At 42.4% G+C, this 17,861-nt stretch overlaps 1 protein-coding gene across 2 annotated transcripts in view; it reads left to right on the top strand.

Moving 5' to 3' along the window:
- The first annotated feature begins 13,954 nt into the window (after positions 1–13,954).
- Positions 13,955–17,861, top strand: part of FRZB (frizzled related protein) — a 53,142-nt gene continuing 49,235 nt past the window's right edge. The window contains exon 1 of one of the 2 annotated variants that reach the window (XM_029605938.1): positions 13,955–15,009. In XM_029605938.1, coding sequence (XP_029461798.1) covers positions 14,499–15,009 — 511 coding nt within the window. In that variant the 5' untranslated portion in view covers positions 13,955–14,498. The remainder of the gene's footprint in view (positions 15,010–17,861) is intronic. The other variant, XM_029605937.1, reaches the window with a different exon arrangement.

The following is a 17,861-nucleotide window of genomic DNA, read 5'->3' as shown; positions in this document are numbered from 1 at the left end:
TCCCCATGCCAGAAATGATATTCAAAGGTGATGATTAAGAAAGGTGGAAGGAAGGCAAAACAATTACCGGCATGGTTAAAAAGTGAGGTGAAAGAGGCTATTTTAGCTAAAAGATCTTCATTCAAAAATTGGAAAAAGGATCCAGAGGAAGAAAACAGGTTTAAAGCATAAGCATTAGCAAGATAAATGTAAGACATTGATAAGAAAGGCTGAGAGAGAATTTGAAAAGAAGTTGGCCATAGAGGCAAAAACTTACAATAAAAACTTTTAAAAATATATCTGAAGCAGAAAGCCTTCGAGGGAGTCAATTAGACTGTTGGATGATCAAGGGGTTAAAGGGGCACTTAGAGAAGATAAGGCCATAGCGAAAAGATTAAACTGTGTTTACTGAAGAAGATGTTGGAGAGATACCCGATCTGGAGATGTTTTTCATGGGTGATGATTCAGATCAACTGAACCAAATCACAGAGAACCTTCAAGATGTGGTAAACTGAAGAGTAGTAAATCACCTGGACTGGATGGTATACACACCAAAGTTCTTAAAGAACTAAAAAATGAAATTTCAGGCCTATTTCAATTAATTTGTAACCTATCATTAAAATCATCAGATGTACCTGAAGACTGGAAGATGGCCAATGCAACCCCTATATTTAAAAAGGGACCCAGGGGTGATCTGGGAAACGTTCCTCATAGGGGAGCTGTTCCACCCCCTTTATCATTTTGGTTGCCCTTCTCTGTACCTTCTCCATCGCAACTATATGTATTAACATATATCATCCAAATGCTTCGGAGTTAACCATTGCTCATATTTCTTTCACCAACTTCCCTTAAGCTTAGTCAGAATGAGAGTTTAAATAAGTACGTAGGTGATCCGGCTCTTTAAACACATACCTGCTATTTTCATGAATTATAAGGCATTGGCACGGGAACCGAAGCAAAGGTTTTGCCCCCCTTTCTTGAACCTCCCTTCTCATTTCCAAGAATTTTCTCCTTTTTATTTGCGTTAATTTAGTAATGTCAGGGAAAATCTTAATAGGATATTCATAAAACTTTTGTTCTCAATTTCAAAAAAAACAGTTTAAGGATAAGATCTCTCTCAAGTGCTGTATCCAACTGTGCAAAAAGAGTGGCTCTTTCTTCAACTTCTAAATCACAAGATTTTTCCAAGATGGTGGTCAGGTCAAAGGAGGTTTCCATCTTTTCCTTCTGCTGACTTGATTCTTTCTCTTTATCTGACTGTGGTAAATACTTTAATAATTCTAGGTAAATCATTTTCTTCCAATTTCAGGATTTTAAGAAAATAACATTTAAGCTGTTCTCAGTGGGATAACAATCGCATTTTAGGAAAATGTAATATCCTTATATTATTCCTCCTTATATAATTCTCCAGATTTTCCATTTTAGCCATTTGTAAATTCTCCGATTTTATCAAATTTCCCTGAATTTTCTCCATTCCAGTAACCTTAGTTTCCAAGCCAAGGATTAATGATTCATTTTTTCCCACTCTTTTCTCTAATGATTGTTTTTTTTTCAATACTCTCTTTCACAGTCAGTCAAAGAGGCAATCACTTTCTCCATAGAAGAAATTGCTTTTAAAATTTCCTCTAAAGTTTCTTTAAAGGGATAGATTGAGGGGCTCCACATACCACTTGAATGTGATCTTCTCCTCTCATTCCTGGCTTTAGGGGAGTGGATCCTTCCCCGGCTCGCTGCGTCGCTTCAGCGGGTAACTCCTTGGAGCCCAATATCTCTGGGCTCACCGAGGGTACTGCGAGTACCTTGCCACCTCTCTGGGGTTCCCTCATCTGAATGGCTGATTTTCCTTCCAGCAGAGCAGAAATATCTAAGGAAGGTTCCATTCTCCTGAGTGGAGCTTCAGGCGTTGTTGGTGCCCCGGGGCTTAACGATGTTTCAATGGCCAGGGGGCTCAACGGCTGCTCCACGCTGACACCTCCAGCGGCCCCTCCTCCCAGCGGTAACTGCACCAGTCCAGCAAAGGCTTTTTCGATCCGAAGTTGACGAGTCCACTGTATCAGGGTAGAGGTAATCTCTTTTATTTTGGCTTTACGTTTAGTATGTAGCATTGTGCCACTAAAGCAGAGAAAATTTTTTCAAGAAATAAGAAAAATGCCAAAAAGTTCGAAAACCTCGGAGCTCAGCGTCTACTGCTCACTCCTCGGCGGCCATCTTCCCTCTCATTATTTAGAAAATAGCCACTGCTATTACTAGCATCAGTAGCTTTGGAAATACTTAGTTTTTGGGTACTTGCCAGGTGCTTGTAGCCTGGATTGGCCACTGTTGGAAACAGGATGCTGGGCTTGATGGACCCTTGATCTGACCCAGTATGGCAATTTCTTACGTTCTTAAGACTGGTAAGTAATGCATGGGGGTAGGACAGGAAGTTTTAAATAGAATGGGGAACTGGCTGAGTAGTATGGAATGGATAAATATGAAACAGTTATTTATCCTTTCAGATAGTACTAAGACTAGGAGATTCTCCATGAAGCCAATAGGTAGCACATTTAAAATAAACTGGAGAAAGTATTTTTTCACTCATTGCATAATTAAACTGTGGAGTTTGTTGCCCGAGAATGATTTTATAGACCTCTATCATATCTCCTTTCTGCTATCTCTTCTCCAGTCTCAAGAGCCCTAAGCTGTTTAGTCATTCCTTGTAAGAAAGTCATTCCATCTCCTTTGTCATTTTGGTCACTCATCTCTGTACCTTTTCCAGTTCTGCTATATCTTTTTTAAGATGGGGTGATCAGAACTGCACACAATACTCAAGATGCTGTCACACCATAGATCAACACAGAGGCATTGTGATATTCTCAATTTGTTTCATAATAATATCTAACATTCTATTTACTTTTTTTCACTGCTGCCATGCACTGGGCTGCGGATTTCATGGTATTGTCCACACAACTCTAAAGTCCTTTTCCTGAGTGGTGATGCCTAATATGGAACTCGGCATCTTGTTCCTATAGTTTGGATTATTCTTCCCTATGTGCATCACTTTGCATTTGTCTGCATTAAATTGCATTTGCCATTTAGATGCCCACTCCCTCCAGTCTCAGAGGATCTTCTTGCAATTTTTCACAATCAGCTCATGACCTAACATCTTTGAAAAATGTTGTGTCAACTGCGAATTAGATCACCTCACGCTTCATTCCCTTTTCCAGACCATTTATAAATATATTAAAATCACTGGTGCCAGTACAGATCCCTGGGACTTTTCACTATTTATCTTTCTCCATTAAGAGAAATGACCATTCTATCCTGCTCTCTGCTATCTTTCAGCCAATTACAGACCTCAATAGGACATTGCTTTCTATTCCATGACTCTTTAATTTCCTGATGAATATCAACTGGCTCACTCTTGTCAACATGTTTGTTAACCCCTTCAAAAAAAATCTAGCAGATTTGTGAGGCGATTTACATTTTCTGGCTCTGCCAGATGGCCAGTAATGTTATTCTTCAGAATAGCTTCTACCATTTTGAATGAAATAGAGAAATCTGGGGCCATGAACAGCACGGTCAGCAGCTTCAAGGCCTGAATATGTGGATGCCAGATTCCCATTCTGTTTGCTCTTGCTGCCTGGGGTCATATCATACTTCTGCCAACTGCAGGTGCAGCAACACCATGCCTGGAAAATGGAGACACTGTGAAAGCTGCTGTAGAACTGCCCCTCATCCCAGAGTGAGGCATCGACAGAATCTTGGCACAGGAAATTGAAGCAGGATGCCTCTCCCTTCCACTCTCACAAATCAAGAAAGGCCCCCCCTGTGACACCAATTCCCGGATCCACCTTAGGTCAGGTATTCAGCATGGCACACAGAAGCAAGATACTGGCAATGATGCAGAGTGCCTGAGAGGCACAAGGGTTCTCCTCCAGGGTCATCTTCCTCAGCACTGAAGAAGTCTGCACTGTTGGCGTGGTCCTCTGCTGGAGCAGAACCAGTTTTTATCCTGAGGTGGGGCAGGACCTACACAGATGCCATCCTCTTTCATGATGTGGAAGATCCCCAAGGCACCGAACCACCTCTTCTATCTGAACTTGGTGCAGTCCAGAGCAACCTCCGTCTCTTCAGCATGGAGATCTTCCATGATGTGGTGCGCTAAGGCCCTGTCCTTGTTGGGGTGGAGAACCTCAGTGCTGAAGAGCAAACGTCCTGCTATGGCCCTTGCAAACAGAGCAGAAAGAGCTCTTCATTCCTTAGACTGCAGGAAAGCCCTTACATATTACATGAGAAGGACTCAACCTCATCTCCAGCTTACTGACTGTTTGAATCCTTTGATTCCAATATATTAGGATAGGCAATTGCCAAAAAACTCTAATTGGCTTGCGGACTGTATCGCGCGCTGTTATGCACTGGCTGAATTGAAGATAGACTCTTATCAAGGGTCATGAAGTGAGAGCCATGGTGACTTCATTAGTTCATCTAAGGGCCACGTCCATTGAAGAGATTTGCAAAATTTCTATTTGATCATCAGTTCACGGCTTCATTTTCCACTACTGTCTCTACATGTCTTGAAGGGACAGTAACTTTGGACAAGCAGGTTTGCGCAACCTGTTCACACAATAATCCACACTCCACTGGTGGAGTCCAGGGTGCTTGTTTCAGTAGTTGCTTTGCTCTGCAATTCTCAGCTTGGGACCCTCCATGTGTTATCCATGTGTGATGCCTACTTGTCAATGGAGAAAGCATACTTAATATACATATCCACTTCACTGGAGTGTTGACTATCTTACTATAGCTTAAACTATGGAAAAGACTGAGGGGCTCACAAGGAAGCATTTGTACATTTATTTATTTATTTATTTAAATTCTTTTACTATACCGATACTCAAGACGCGGTCTTATCGTACCGGTTTACAATAGAACAGGGGAAACCAATTAACTATATAGAAGGTAAAAAGTTACATCAAACAGGGAGCGAAAAACATGGGAGCTGTAGGACAGGGAAGATATTTTAAACGATAACAACTGAAGAGTTGTGTAATAGTCATTGAAAACAATGAAAAAACAAAAGACAGCGATACATAATCAGCTAGATTAAGCTCGGCTGTGGGTTAATCTTAGGCAATTATTCACAATTATTCATAAATCTTGTGGACGAGGGAAACATGGAGAGGTAAGCAGGGGGGGAAGTGACAGGGCAGGTACGGGGGGGAGGGGGAGTAGGGAGGCGGTCAGGGTGAGAGTCAATGTGTTTGATACATGCTCAGTAAAGTCTTTTCTAAACTCTGAGGGCTTGGTCTGTGTCTGCGCCATCAGAAGATATCACCCTTGCGTTATAGCTAAATTATCCTGCAGTTTATGAAGAACCTTATTTATAGGTAAGTAAACTTGATTTACATTTTCCCTGTTCACTGTGATTTGATTCAGTTCCTGTATTAACTCCCTCAAATAATTTTTCTGGCATAAACTTTTGCCCCTTGATCACAGGCTTCCTGCTTCAAATATACTTTTGGAATAAGCGCCCTCTTCCCCAAAATATTGCCCAATTCATAACAAATCTAAAGCCCTCTTCCAGGCTCCATGCATTGGGAGTCTGGAGTTCTGCCTACGTCTAGGCTGCTGCACGTAGAACAGGGAACATTTCTGAGAATGCAATCCTGGAGCTTCTGCATTTCAGCTTTCTAAAACTTAAATCTGGCTTCCAGAACCCCCCTCCCACACCTTCCTATGTCAATGATACCCACATGTACCATGACAGCTGGCTTCCCCCCAACATTGTCGAAAATCAGATCTAGTTGTATTGTTAGAGAATATTGTATTGTTAGAGAATAGCCACTGCCATTAGTAATGGTTACATGGAATAGACTTAGTTTTTGGGTACTTGCCAGGTTCTTATGGCCTGGATTGGCCACTGTTGGAAACAGGATGCTGGGCTTGATGGACCCTTGGTCTGACCCAGTATGGCATTTTCTTATGTTCTTATGTTATATTTCTTTCTGAATCATGCAAAAATTTGGTAATGTCGTCACACATGAAAAAACATAACTTCACAGAAAGAGATTTGCCTTGCTTAAAGAAGATTTTAATCAGCTGAATTTTAATCAGAACTCAGTTTTATGCCTTATTAAATGCAGAGTAAAACTGAGTAATGGGACTTTTCATCCTTTTTGGTTTTGATGAGGCAAAATATTTTCGGGACACAAAATTGGCAGAGTAGAACAGACTCTTTCTTAATTGTTTTATTTATTTATTTAGAGGTCTTATATACCATCGTTCCAAGTGAAAATCACTAGTTCTCCATGGTTCATGACATTAACATTCATAAGTATTAGAGAACACTGAGTACATCAATCACATACACCATTATTAGTTACCAGGCAATAACAAGCAACCCGGTGGTAGCTTGGGAGAATATTAGGGGGAGAGAAGGGGGGTATAGCGGTGAAACTGGGAAGAGAGGGTGAGAAAGTAATCATTCAATCAGTTTGTATTGAGTTGTATTCTTTTTGGAACAGCGATGTTTTCAGGCCTTGTTTGAATTTCTTCTTGTCAGTCATGGTTCTTAGTCCTTCCGGCATGGTGTTCCAAAGTTCAGGACCTGCAAAAGATATTACCCTGTCTCTTGTTTGCAACAGGTAGGAGGTTTGTAATGTAGGGATCAAGAGGAGATGTTTATTTTGTGATCTCAGTGTTGTTCATTGGGGTTTATGTTGTATAAGTGGTATTCCAAGCAGATCAATATTATTTAGGTTAATGATATTGAATATGATCATTAATGTTTTATATTGAATTCTAGATTGAACTGGTGACCAGTGTTGTGCTTTCAATGTTGGAGTAATGTGATCATATTTCCTGGCTCCAGATAACAGTCTTGCGGCTGCATTTTGCAGAAGCTGAGGTGGTTTTATGTGACAAGCAGGAAGACCAAGGAGCAGAGAGTTGCAATAGTCAAGGTTTGAAAATATTAGTGTTTGTAGAACAGTTCTGAAGTCTGTAGTAGTTAGTAAAGGATTCAGGTGGCTTAATATCTGCCACTTGCTATAGCCGGATTTTATCAATTTATTGTTATGCCCTTTCAATGATTTGTTTTCATCGAGTTGTACTCCTAGGTCTCTCACTTGCGCCGATGGATTAATTTGCCAATTTCCTAGGTCTATAGCGGGTGATAGCATTTTTGGGGGGTTTCGGTTTAGCCATATGATTTCTGTTTTTTTTGTATTTAGTGTTAGTTTAAGTTGGGTAGTTTATAATAATAGTTTATAATTATAATAGTTAATAATTATTATTATAGCACTGAGGATCCAGCTGACTTGTTGTCTGATGCATAAACAAATTGTTTATATTTGCATGCTAACTCCCGTTAGTGCGCACTAATATTTTAACATTAGTGCGCACTAACCCAAAAAATGAATTTTCCCAAAATTTCGGGAAAAATTCCTTCGGTTTTCGGGGTCCCCGAACCAGGACGAATTTGGCAATTTTGTTGAAATTGCCTAATTTGTCCACAATGATTGCACATCCCTAGCATTTTAAAGTGTTAGTCTTTTATCTCCTACCTCCTCCTGTAGTTTCAAGGGTGATACCTCTTACTCCTCTTTCTCCCAGTCTTCAATAGATATTCGTGGGCCATGGATGTGGTCCATCTCCTCTCCTTCATTTCTCTTTCTCTATGTTCTCCTTTCTCTATGTTCTCCTTCTTCTTCCCACAGGATGTTGGAAGTCAACATTTCCTTGGATTCTGGTGACCTCAGGTTCCACTTGCAAGAAAGGAACTTCTTCCATTGATTAGAAGAGAAAACTCAAAATAGCTTAATTGAGTTCAAAAGGATTTAGCACTCCAAACTCAAATAAGTTAAAGGTGGCGTGAACGGTTGGAAAGAAACTCTTATCCAAAACAAAAGTCTTCATGGAGCTTAAAGTTAAGAGTTGGAAAAATGAGAGCACAGCTTAAGACATGCTGCCTCCTTGAAAGTAAAAAGGTTCCATGAGGGTAAAATGGTGATCTCTCTAGAAAACACTGAGGACAGTTCCATTGCTAGCTACTACATAGGGGAGCTGCAACTCACTAACAGGAGCCCTATATAAGAATAATCAAGAACTTTATAATGAACCATGAGAAGTCACTGTAGTTCCATCTTCCTACTCCGGAGTAATAGAAATGAAGGGAGCAGGATAGGAAGAAACAGAAGAAAACCATATGAATGAATAATGATATCTGCAAATATGAAAAAGACAGAGCTCTGAATCACGTATACCATGTTAAAAGGCCCTACTTCCTGGGAAGGTCCTGGATTGGTGTAGCAGGACTTATGGAAAGAAACTTAACAGATAAAAATGTCTCCTTCCATGTCATCCTGCTATACCAGTCCAGTCCAAACAATTGGAAAGTACCCAAGTTTCCTCTAAACAGAGAGGGAGAAAATAAGGGCTGCCCTTAGAACCCCAGCTCTATAAGCTGCATCCTCCTTAGCTGCAATGTCTAGATGGTAATGCGATGCAAAAGAATGTAAGGGTGACCATGGGGCTACCCAATAGATAACCTCTGGAGCAACACATATTGCCTCTGCCCAAGAAGAGGATTTTGCTCTTATAGAATGTGCTCAAATAATCTCAAAAGCTTTTCAACCCTTGAGCCAAATACATTAAAGTGAGTGTCCTTAACTTACCGAACAGTAGTGCCCCTAGAGGTCATCTCTTCTGAGCACGGTCCGCCAGTCAGAACAATCTGTCCATTCTACATAAGGAATTAGACATCTCCAGATAATTGATGAGCACTGAACGAACATCGAGATACTTCAAAGAACTGTTGTTTCCACAACAGTCAGCTTTAGGAAAGGCCAAATGAATAATTGATTGATTCAAGTGAAAAGACAACATGACTTTAGGCAGAAAAGAGGGCACAGGATGAAAAGACACAGAATTGGTCCCTATAATGAGAAAAAGTATCCCTGCAAGAGAATGCTTGGATATCAGAAATTTGTCGTGCTGCGCAAATAGGCATAATAAAAACTGCTTTCAAGGTAAGATCTTTTAAGGAAATCTGCAACAGAGGTTCAAAAGGAGGATGAACCAACACTTTAAGGACAAGTTTGAGATCCCACTGAGGGCCAAAAAGATGAAATGGAGGCCACAGTTTCTTCATGCCCCGCAGAAAATGGGAAACATCTATATGAGCAGCCGTCGAGACCATGCAAATCTTCCCCCCACAACATGAAATAGCAGCAACCTGAACTTTCAGGGAATATAAATATAGACCATTCTCCAAGCCATTCTGCAAAAACTCTAAAATGTATGGAATGTTAGAATGCCAAGGAGACATGAGAAATCTTTGCAAAACAACTCAGACACATCAAGCCCAAATGTAGGCTAAGGACAATGAAGACTTATGGCTTATAAAAGCATAGAAATATCCACAGCAGAGTAGCCCCTCTTTTTCAAATGCATCCTTTCAAGAGCCAAGCCATAAGATAAATTTGAGAAGGATCGTCTATAATGATTGGGCTCTGAATCCAGTAGGCATAGGGGGCAGTCTATCTGAAGTCTCATCAGATCCACATACCATGATCTACAAGGCCAATCTGGAGTTATTAAAATCACCCAACTGTCCCCCAGCTCTATTCATCGGAGAACTTTTCCGATCAGAAGCCAAGGAGGGAACACATAGAGAAGGTCCACTTCCAACCAGGGCTGCACTAAAGCGTCTAAGCCTTGGAATCCCGACTCTCTGCAGAGACTGAAAAACAGAGGAATCTTAGCATTCTTGCGAGTTGCCATCAAATTCATGTGAGGTATGCCCCACCTGAGAACAATACGATGAAAAGCGTCCTTTCTGAGTTCTCATTTGCTGGGATCAAGGGGAATCCTGCTTAGAAAATCCACTTGCACATTTTCCTCTCCAGCACCAGTGGAAGCGGCAGATTTTATTCCACCCAGGCAAAAAGATTTTTCTCTTCTGATACTCCCTTCCTTCTGGTGCCATCTTCCTTGTTCACATATGACACTTCTGTAGCATTGTTGGGCAGCACCTGGACTGCCTTCCCTCATATCAAGGGAAGAAAATGAAGCAGAGCCAATCATATTGCACTGTTTTCCAACCAGTTGATAGAGCAAGCTACTTTCTCCAGGAACCAGAATCCCTGTGTCACCTGGTCCAGACATTGCTTCTCCCATCTGGACAGGCTCACATCTGTTGTGACCCGAAACCAGGATGGAGTCTCCAGACTGAGCCCCGGCAAAAGGTTCTGAGATACTAGCCAGCAGACAAGACCCTGTTTTACTGTAACTGATAACGGAAGATGCACCTTGTAACTCTGAGATCAAAGACACCACTGATAGATAAGAAAACTCTGAAGGAGTCTCATATGAGCCCTGGCTCAGGGAGTCAAGTCCAGAGCAGCCGCCATGGTTCCGCACAGCTGAAGGTAATCCCAAACTCTTGGAGCCAAAAAGGAAGAAACAAGAGAGTCTGAGGCAACAACTTGTCGATTGCCATTTTTGTGTCAAATCAGGCTCCCAGGTATTCCAACAACTGAGAAGATACCAGATTTCTCTTTACAGAATTGACTACCATGCCCAAGCTTTCTAAATTTGGACCATTCTTTTAACGGTTTGAATACATTCTTTATACAAACTGGCCCTAATCAACCAATCGTCTAGGCAGGGATGAATCCTGACCCCTTCTCTTCACAGAAAACCCTCTACAACCACCATGACCTTGGTAAAGACCTGTGGAGCCAATGCTAATCCAAAGGGAAGCGCCCTGAACTGAAAATATTCCTGGAGGACATAAAAACAGAGAACTTCAAATCCAATTTTTAGATGGGAATATGAAAATAGGCTCCTGAAAGATCCAGGGAAGACAGATACTTGTCCTGCCAAACCGCCATGAGTACTGAACAAAGAGTCTCCACACAGACTCAAGGAATCCTGAAATTTACCCCTTCGAAGTCTAGGATGGAATAGTAAGATCTGTCCTCCTTTGGGATCACAAACTCGATGGAGTAACAACGGTTGCATGATGGCCGACGAACTGGGGGAAACTATAAAAATGTTGGGATTCAGAGTTTGAACCCCAATACCCACTGATCCAAGGTTATTCAGGTCTATTCTTGGTATTAAAAAAAAAAAAAAAAAAAGCTGTAAGTGATTGCTCACAGGGAGGAGCAATGAGTGGACCTGTTAAACCTCATGGAGAAGCTTTACCATTTCCTGTGATAAAGGCTGAATCAGATTTGGATTTTCAGAAACCCAAAAGGAATGACCACTGCTTCTCGAGTCCTGAGAACCCTGGAAGGAATAAAGCGACTGCTTACCCAGCCTATACTACTGAGGTTCACAAAACTGGGCTTGACCCCTAGCACAGCAATAGAAAGAGCGAGGTTAAGTTCCGGGTGCCTCTGAGGCTTTGGATCTCTCACATTGTTGATTAACAGCTCCAAATCCTCTCCAAACAACAAATACCCCTTAAAGGGAAGCTTGCCCAGACCAATTACGAATCCAAAGAAGTCTCCCAGTAGCCATGGCTTGAAGCTACAGATCAAAAAGAAGAGCAGATAAGATCATACAAGGCATCAAGGCAGCCCGGACTCTATTCTAGGCTCCTCATTACTTTCTGTAAATTGTTGTATTTAGCGCAAGTGCGCTCAAACCTCAAAACCACCACAAATAGAAATTTGAATTGCCAGAGTTGCAGAAGAAAACAAATGCTTTTAAGGGAATCTGTCTTTCTATCTTCAGGGTCCTTTAAAGAAGTGCTAAATTCCACAGGAATGCCATGACCAGTGCATCCACTTGCGGCACTTTGAAACAAATGCTGGACCACTTCAGAAGGAACTGGGAACAATCTAAGAAGATTTTTCACTCCCTTAAGACCAGAGGCTCTCACGTCGCTAAAACCATCTCTTCAACTTCTGAATGTAGGGGAAAGGCCTTAATAGAATTATTGACCCCCTTAATAAGAGGGTCCTATACCGGAACCTCCTCCACTGTTGGATCTGCTCTTCTAAGGTAAGAGACTTCCTGATCAATCAGGGCTGAAATCTGTTGCTTCTGAAAAGGACAGAAAAACATATCATCTCTCCTGTCAGAAGAAATCTCTTCTTCCTCCAAAAAAAAAACTGATTGTGGAGACTAGCAGATCCTCAGAATCCTCCTAAACCTCCCCAGGTCCAGGATGGAGAACCTCACTGAACCCCCCCCCCCCCCGGAACGCTTGTATGGGGCCGGAGCCCCAACAAGGACCTTGGCAGCTCCTTCTGAAAAATCTCTCCCCCATCAGGCTTCTGAATGACTCAGAAGGCTTGATGCAAAAACCTAAAAAACTGTTTAAAGAATTCTGACCCGGAACCCATCTGACCCAAAAGTCCAGGAAAACATGGTTCCCGAGCAGGCACAAGCACTGGAGGGGACCTCACCCTCCATTTCAGATATTCGCTGTTGCTGCTGAGAGAAACACCCACAGGGGCATGGCTCAAGAAGGCTGCCGCTCCTGCCAAAACTGTGGTATTGGATTCCAGTGCCACAGTTTTGGCAGGAGGAGAGCAACAGAGGCCAGCCCCCCCCCCCCCCCTCGTGGAGGCCAAAGAACAATTTTTGGGAACTTTCTCCAGCTGACCACCTGCACGACAGTCATGAATGATCTGACTTCTCTATCACAGTCAAATTTTCTCTGACCCAGTGTGAATAAGCCTGAGACCAACCCCCACCCCCTCCCCTGGAGTAGACACTTACCCCAACTCCATTTATGAAGGTACCTCTCACCTGGCTCTGCTGACTGAAGGATCCTGCAGCACAGCCAAAAAGGCTGAGGCAGTGGGGAGAGGGGGAGAAGAGAAGCAGGAGGAATCTCTGAACTGCCCACAGACAAAACTACAGCAACACCTCTCAAATTTTATTTTTTTTTGTTTGGAAGAGCTGCTCCCCCCTCCACTGGGCTCGACCAAGTCCGCTCTGGGATTGGGAGCCCCTTTTATTGGGTTCACTCTACTGATGCACCAAGCGGCCTGACCTTCAAAATCCTGCTGCACCACCAGTGAGTCCTACAGTCCACTGGAGGCAGAGTATACTGGGTCCTCACTGTGCTGTACCAGCTATGTGTAGCAGCAATGATGTCAATGGCGAAATCGGTGCACTCTGCCTTCAGCTGCTGATAGAGGGACATAACCTGACTATTTGGACTAGATTGGTGTAGCAGGACATGGAAGAAGGGGTTTCCTGTTTCAGTTCTTGATTTTTGTTTCCTCTCCTTAAATGCCATATTTTCATGTGGTGACTAAAACTTCTGGCTTAATATTACTTTGCAAAGAAAAGGTGCAGGCATGTTCTGCACCAAGATTCTCAGGCAGACGGAGGAAACACGTTGGTGCTCGTAACTTATTAAGAAAGCTTGTCTGTTGGGTGTGAGGGAGAAAAAAAGGACTCCTCTCCTTTTTAGCCTGTCTGGTTTTCACGGAGATTTGGGGGAGGGGAGCCTCCTAATGAATTCGCTTCTTAGAAAAGCGAAGACTTGTTACACAGTAAGTAAACCGGCGTGATGTGCTTGCACGAACACCGGTATATTAAAAGCTGTTAAATAAAATAAATAAAAGTACTAGAATCATTTGTTTGTACAGTGGGATTGACAGCCACAGGAGTTCCTTTATTTAATTTACCATTAGCAGAAGGAAAAGCCAATATTTTCTACATCCTCCAATGAAGCTTGAGAAATAAAAATGGCATTGCAAAACTATAATTACTTTAAAAAAAGAAACGAAAGCACCAGAATTTTCAAAATGATTTCTAGCCGCGCAAGAATTTACTCTTTGTGGGCACACGTTTTGTTCCCTTATTTTTCTCCTGGCTCACCCCAGATTTTCGCCTCTTTATATCGGATCTAAATAAAACGATATCGGAGTATTCGGGAGCTCTGCTTTTCCGAGAGCTCCTTGTTATATCACTTGGGACTGCTTTTTCCAAGAATTCCTGCAGAGAAAACCCGGGGCTGCCTTTGCAGCCGCCCAGTGGCTGGAATAGCAGCGGTGGAGGCCCCCAATCGCATCACAGCTCCAGGGGAGAGCCGAGAGGAGGGGCTCCCCCTCTGGCCGGGCGGTGGGAAAGTGAAAAGGAGCAGGCGCTCGGACGCGGAGCTCAGTTCAAAGCCCTCACCTCCTCCTCCCGGCTGCAGGAGCAGCATCTGCGAGAGGGACGGAACTCAGGAGGACTTTTCAGAGTCCCGAGGAGAGGTGCAAAACTCGAGAATCCGGGGAACTCGGTTTCTTTTTATCATCTTCTCTGGAGGAGGGGTGGGGAAGAAGGTAGAGCAAAACATTCCTCGGGCACTTCCACAATCTCAGCGGCGCCCGCCAGCTATCTGAAAGTAGCCGGCAAGGAAGTTTATCATCACGGATTAGGGAGGGAACTAGACTTTTAGACAACCTGAACCTAAAGTGGTTTTCATCTGATCAGACGGACAAGGAAATTACATTAGGACTTTTAAAGGATATCGGTCACTTGTGTCAGTGTAGGGACAGCAAAAAAAGTAGTTCTGTTTTTGCTGCATGGACTCCTTTTTTCTTTGCATCGGTTTGGAGGCAGCCAAGCCTTACCGCAGGATGGTCTCTTCCGAACAGTTTTCCCTGCTGATCCTGGCTGGCATCTTACTTAGCCCGGCGCCCGGTGCCCGGGGGGCAGCCTGCGAGCCCGTGCGGATCCCCATGTGCAAAACCATGCCCTGGAACATGACCAAGATGCCCAACCACCTGCACCACAGCACCCAGGCCAACGCCATCCTGGCCATCGAGCAGTTCGAAGGGCTGCTGGGCACCGAATGCAGCCCGGACCTGCTCTTCTTCCTCTGTGCCATGTACGCGCCGATCTGCACCATCGACTTCCAGCACGAGCCCATCAAGCCCTGCAAATCGGTGTGCGAGAGAGCCCGGGCCGGCTGCGAGCCCGTCCTCATCAAGTACCGGCACGTGTGGCCCGAGAGCCTGGCGTGCGAGGAGCTGCCCGTCTATGACCAAGGCGTCTGCATCTCCCCCGAGGCCATCGTCACGGCAGAGGGCGCTGGTGAGTAACCCGGCGCTATTGCCTGAAAAGGGCTATCGATGTGGCTGCCGCTAGGCCAGTCTGTACGGACACTGGGCAGGACCCTCCCTAAAGAAAAAGCGCAATCCCTGCTGCTGCTGTCTTGCAGATTCGCTGTCATTTATTGCTAAGGGCTGCAGCGTCTTCATTGGGAAACTGAAACCTTCAGATTTCAGTGCGGTACCTCCGATGTTGAATAACTCGCAATATTCCCAACCTGTCCCGGGAATATTATTCACTGGGCAGATAAGGAAGGGGAGGGCAAAATGATAAGAGCATTGTACTGTAACTCTGCCTATAAATTCTGATCTGCAGCTGAAAGATGCATAGTCGGGTAAAACGAAAAGTGCTTTTTGCAGTCCATTAGACTACCTGAATAAAATAGACTGCAACTAATGGACAGTGAAAAAGTGCTTTAAGGCGTTCTTTTCTGTCGGGGTTTTTTTTGGGGGAGAAAGACTTATTTTGAGTTGTTGAGCCTGTTGCACTTTCGAGATTAATTTGTAGCAATACTTTAATATATACACAAAGCTGTGGAAGTTAGCAGAAATGTCATGGCAATTTCCACAATTGGGTTTTTTTTTTTTTTTGTTCTGCTATTCGGTTAAAATGACTAAAATCATACAAAATGTAAGTGCACCATTAGAAATTTCCTTCAGATTAAGCAGAAGAAATGATGAGTTGCTTCAAATGTTGTCTCGAAATCTAGAGAGTTCTTATTAATTCTAGGTATTTCATGTCTGAAATTGTAGGCATATCCTCTTCTGCACCATATTTCAAACTGTTTACAATATGTAAAAAAAAAAAAAAAAGAACCCTGCTGTTAATGCTTAACCAGTTTTAATTTGAAATATTATTTATCAATGGGGGAACCCCACCCAGCATTTCGAAATTACTGTGCAAAACAAGTGTTATTGAGAAGAAAATAGTTCTCATTATTTTGCCCTCTTAAAATGGGCCTCCAAGCATTTAAATCCAGTACAGCTTCCTCTATTCACCTTCCTCATATTTTAGCTTTTTGAATTGTGGTTTTCTTTATCACTGACTTCCAGAAGCTCTTTATTCACTATGAATGGAATAATTGGAGAGTTGTATTTTACTTTGTTGGCTTATAATCAAGGTGATTTTACAGTTTAAACAAAAAAAAAAAGTTAATTATAAACTTCGATTGCCCATAATGATGTCTAAGCTATTTGCTAATTGTTTTGGACCACAAGATTAACTGTACATAAAGTTAAAAAAAATCTTTTCCCAGGTACTCAAAACGCCTAGACCTCTGTGTGGTTTTGCTGTTTCCAGCAGTGTATTACAAGCTAATTCAGAGGTTCTGGGTAATGTCTTTTTAATTGTAAAGACAATTGGGATCATATTACACTTATGTTCACCCATGAATGAGACATTTATTCAAAAGACTTCAAGGAGATAGCGTCCTCCCCTTCTCAGTTGTCCCCTTTCATTCCAACCTTCCCTCCCTTCCACAAAAAAAAAAAAAAATCTTTTGTTGCTTTTCTTTGAAGTTAGTTTAGAAAAATAACACTTAGGGTCATGCTTGAAGTGCTCTGTTAATAGACTGAGAGTTTAATAATGCACCACATAGTTCCTGGCTAATATTTTTCTTAAAAAGGACCAAAAAAAATAATTTGTGGAGCAGAAGCTTCCAAAGTCCTTTACTGTTAATATTCTTTTCAAGGACTTCTCAATGCTTCTTGATGAGCTTAGATTTACAGATGCAGCAGAAAATAAGATCTGTTCATTCAATGGATGCTAAATGCTCCAAAAGGTTGGTCATTTTGAGATACTTAAGGGAGCCAGTTTATACCGCAGAAAAGGCTTTGGGCAGCTCTGTATATTTGTTTACTGATCATAAAACATCCATAAAACCTGGAACTGAAAAAGATCTCAATGGTTTCAATGTTACATAAATATGATTTTGAGATTTTCCATTGCATTTACATGTGGAAAAGAATTACATTAAATTTAGAGTAATTTGTAATCTTTCAACATAATAAATGTATACCTATTTTTCCAAATTCCTGCCAGGTTATAGTGTTACCCTTACAACAGTTTCATAAGTTCAGATCCTAAAAGATAAGATCTGGTTAGTTCAATCTAACATGGTTGATGTGAAAATAACAAATAGTAAACATTGAAAATTGTGGATGCTTATTTTTTTTTGACTCAGATATCCAGCTCAGTTTGGTGTCATGGGCCTACATTCACAGTTCCCTGGGGATTTTTCCCCTATTTCAATTGACTCTCCCTCTCACTGTTCCTAGACTTGTCATGGAAGCAATGGTCCTGAGGCTGGTAGTCGGTGCCCAATATCATGGGCTCTACCTCTGGCCATTAGGTGCCACCCTTAATGATGGTCATGAGTCCCTCCCTATCCGCCAGCATCCCAAGCCCCTGCCGATCCCCCAGGTGCAACTGAGGAACACCTAACTTGGGGATCAAACCAGGGACCTCCTGCATGGCACTGCACATTGCGAGTCCTATCAATGATTTATAATAATTAGTCTGTCTGTTTCACTTTCTTATAAAGGAAAGCAACATCATCCTGAGCATATTTTAGATTCTCTTCTTGGAGATGCTGTCACAAGGAAGGTGATGTACTAAAGCACGGAAAACTCTGCAAATGGCGGTTTTGTGGGCAAAATTCAGAAACAGCATGCACTATTTGTGATCACATGCATTGTTTTGTCTTTTAGAGCATTTCCTGCATATGTCACTATTTGCAAAGTTTTATTAAAATTCATAGTTAATGAGCTGCTGTGATGGAACATCATGCAAAGCAGCTTATTAACTTTGTTCATAGCGCCAATCTTTGTGCAAAA

Source organism: Rhinatrema bivittatum, chromosome 6 (genome assembly GCF_901001135.1).
Source record: "Rhinatrema bivittatum chromosome 6, aRhiBiv1.1, whole genome shotgun sequence".
In the NCBI taxonomy this organism is placed as follows: domain Eukaryota; kingdom Metazoa; phylum Chordata; class Amphibia; order Gymnophiona; family Rhinatrematidae; genus Rhinatrema; species Rhinatrema bivittatum.
This window is presented reverse-complemented; position numbering and strand designations above follow the sequence as displayed.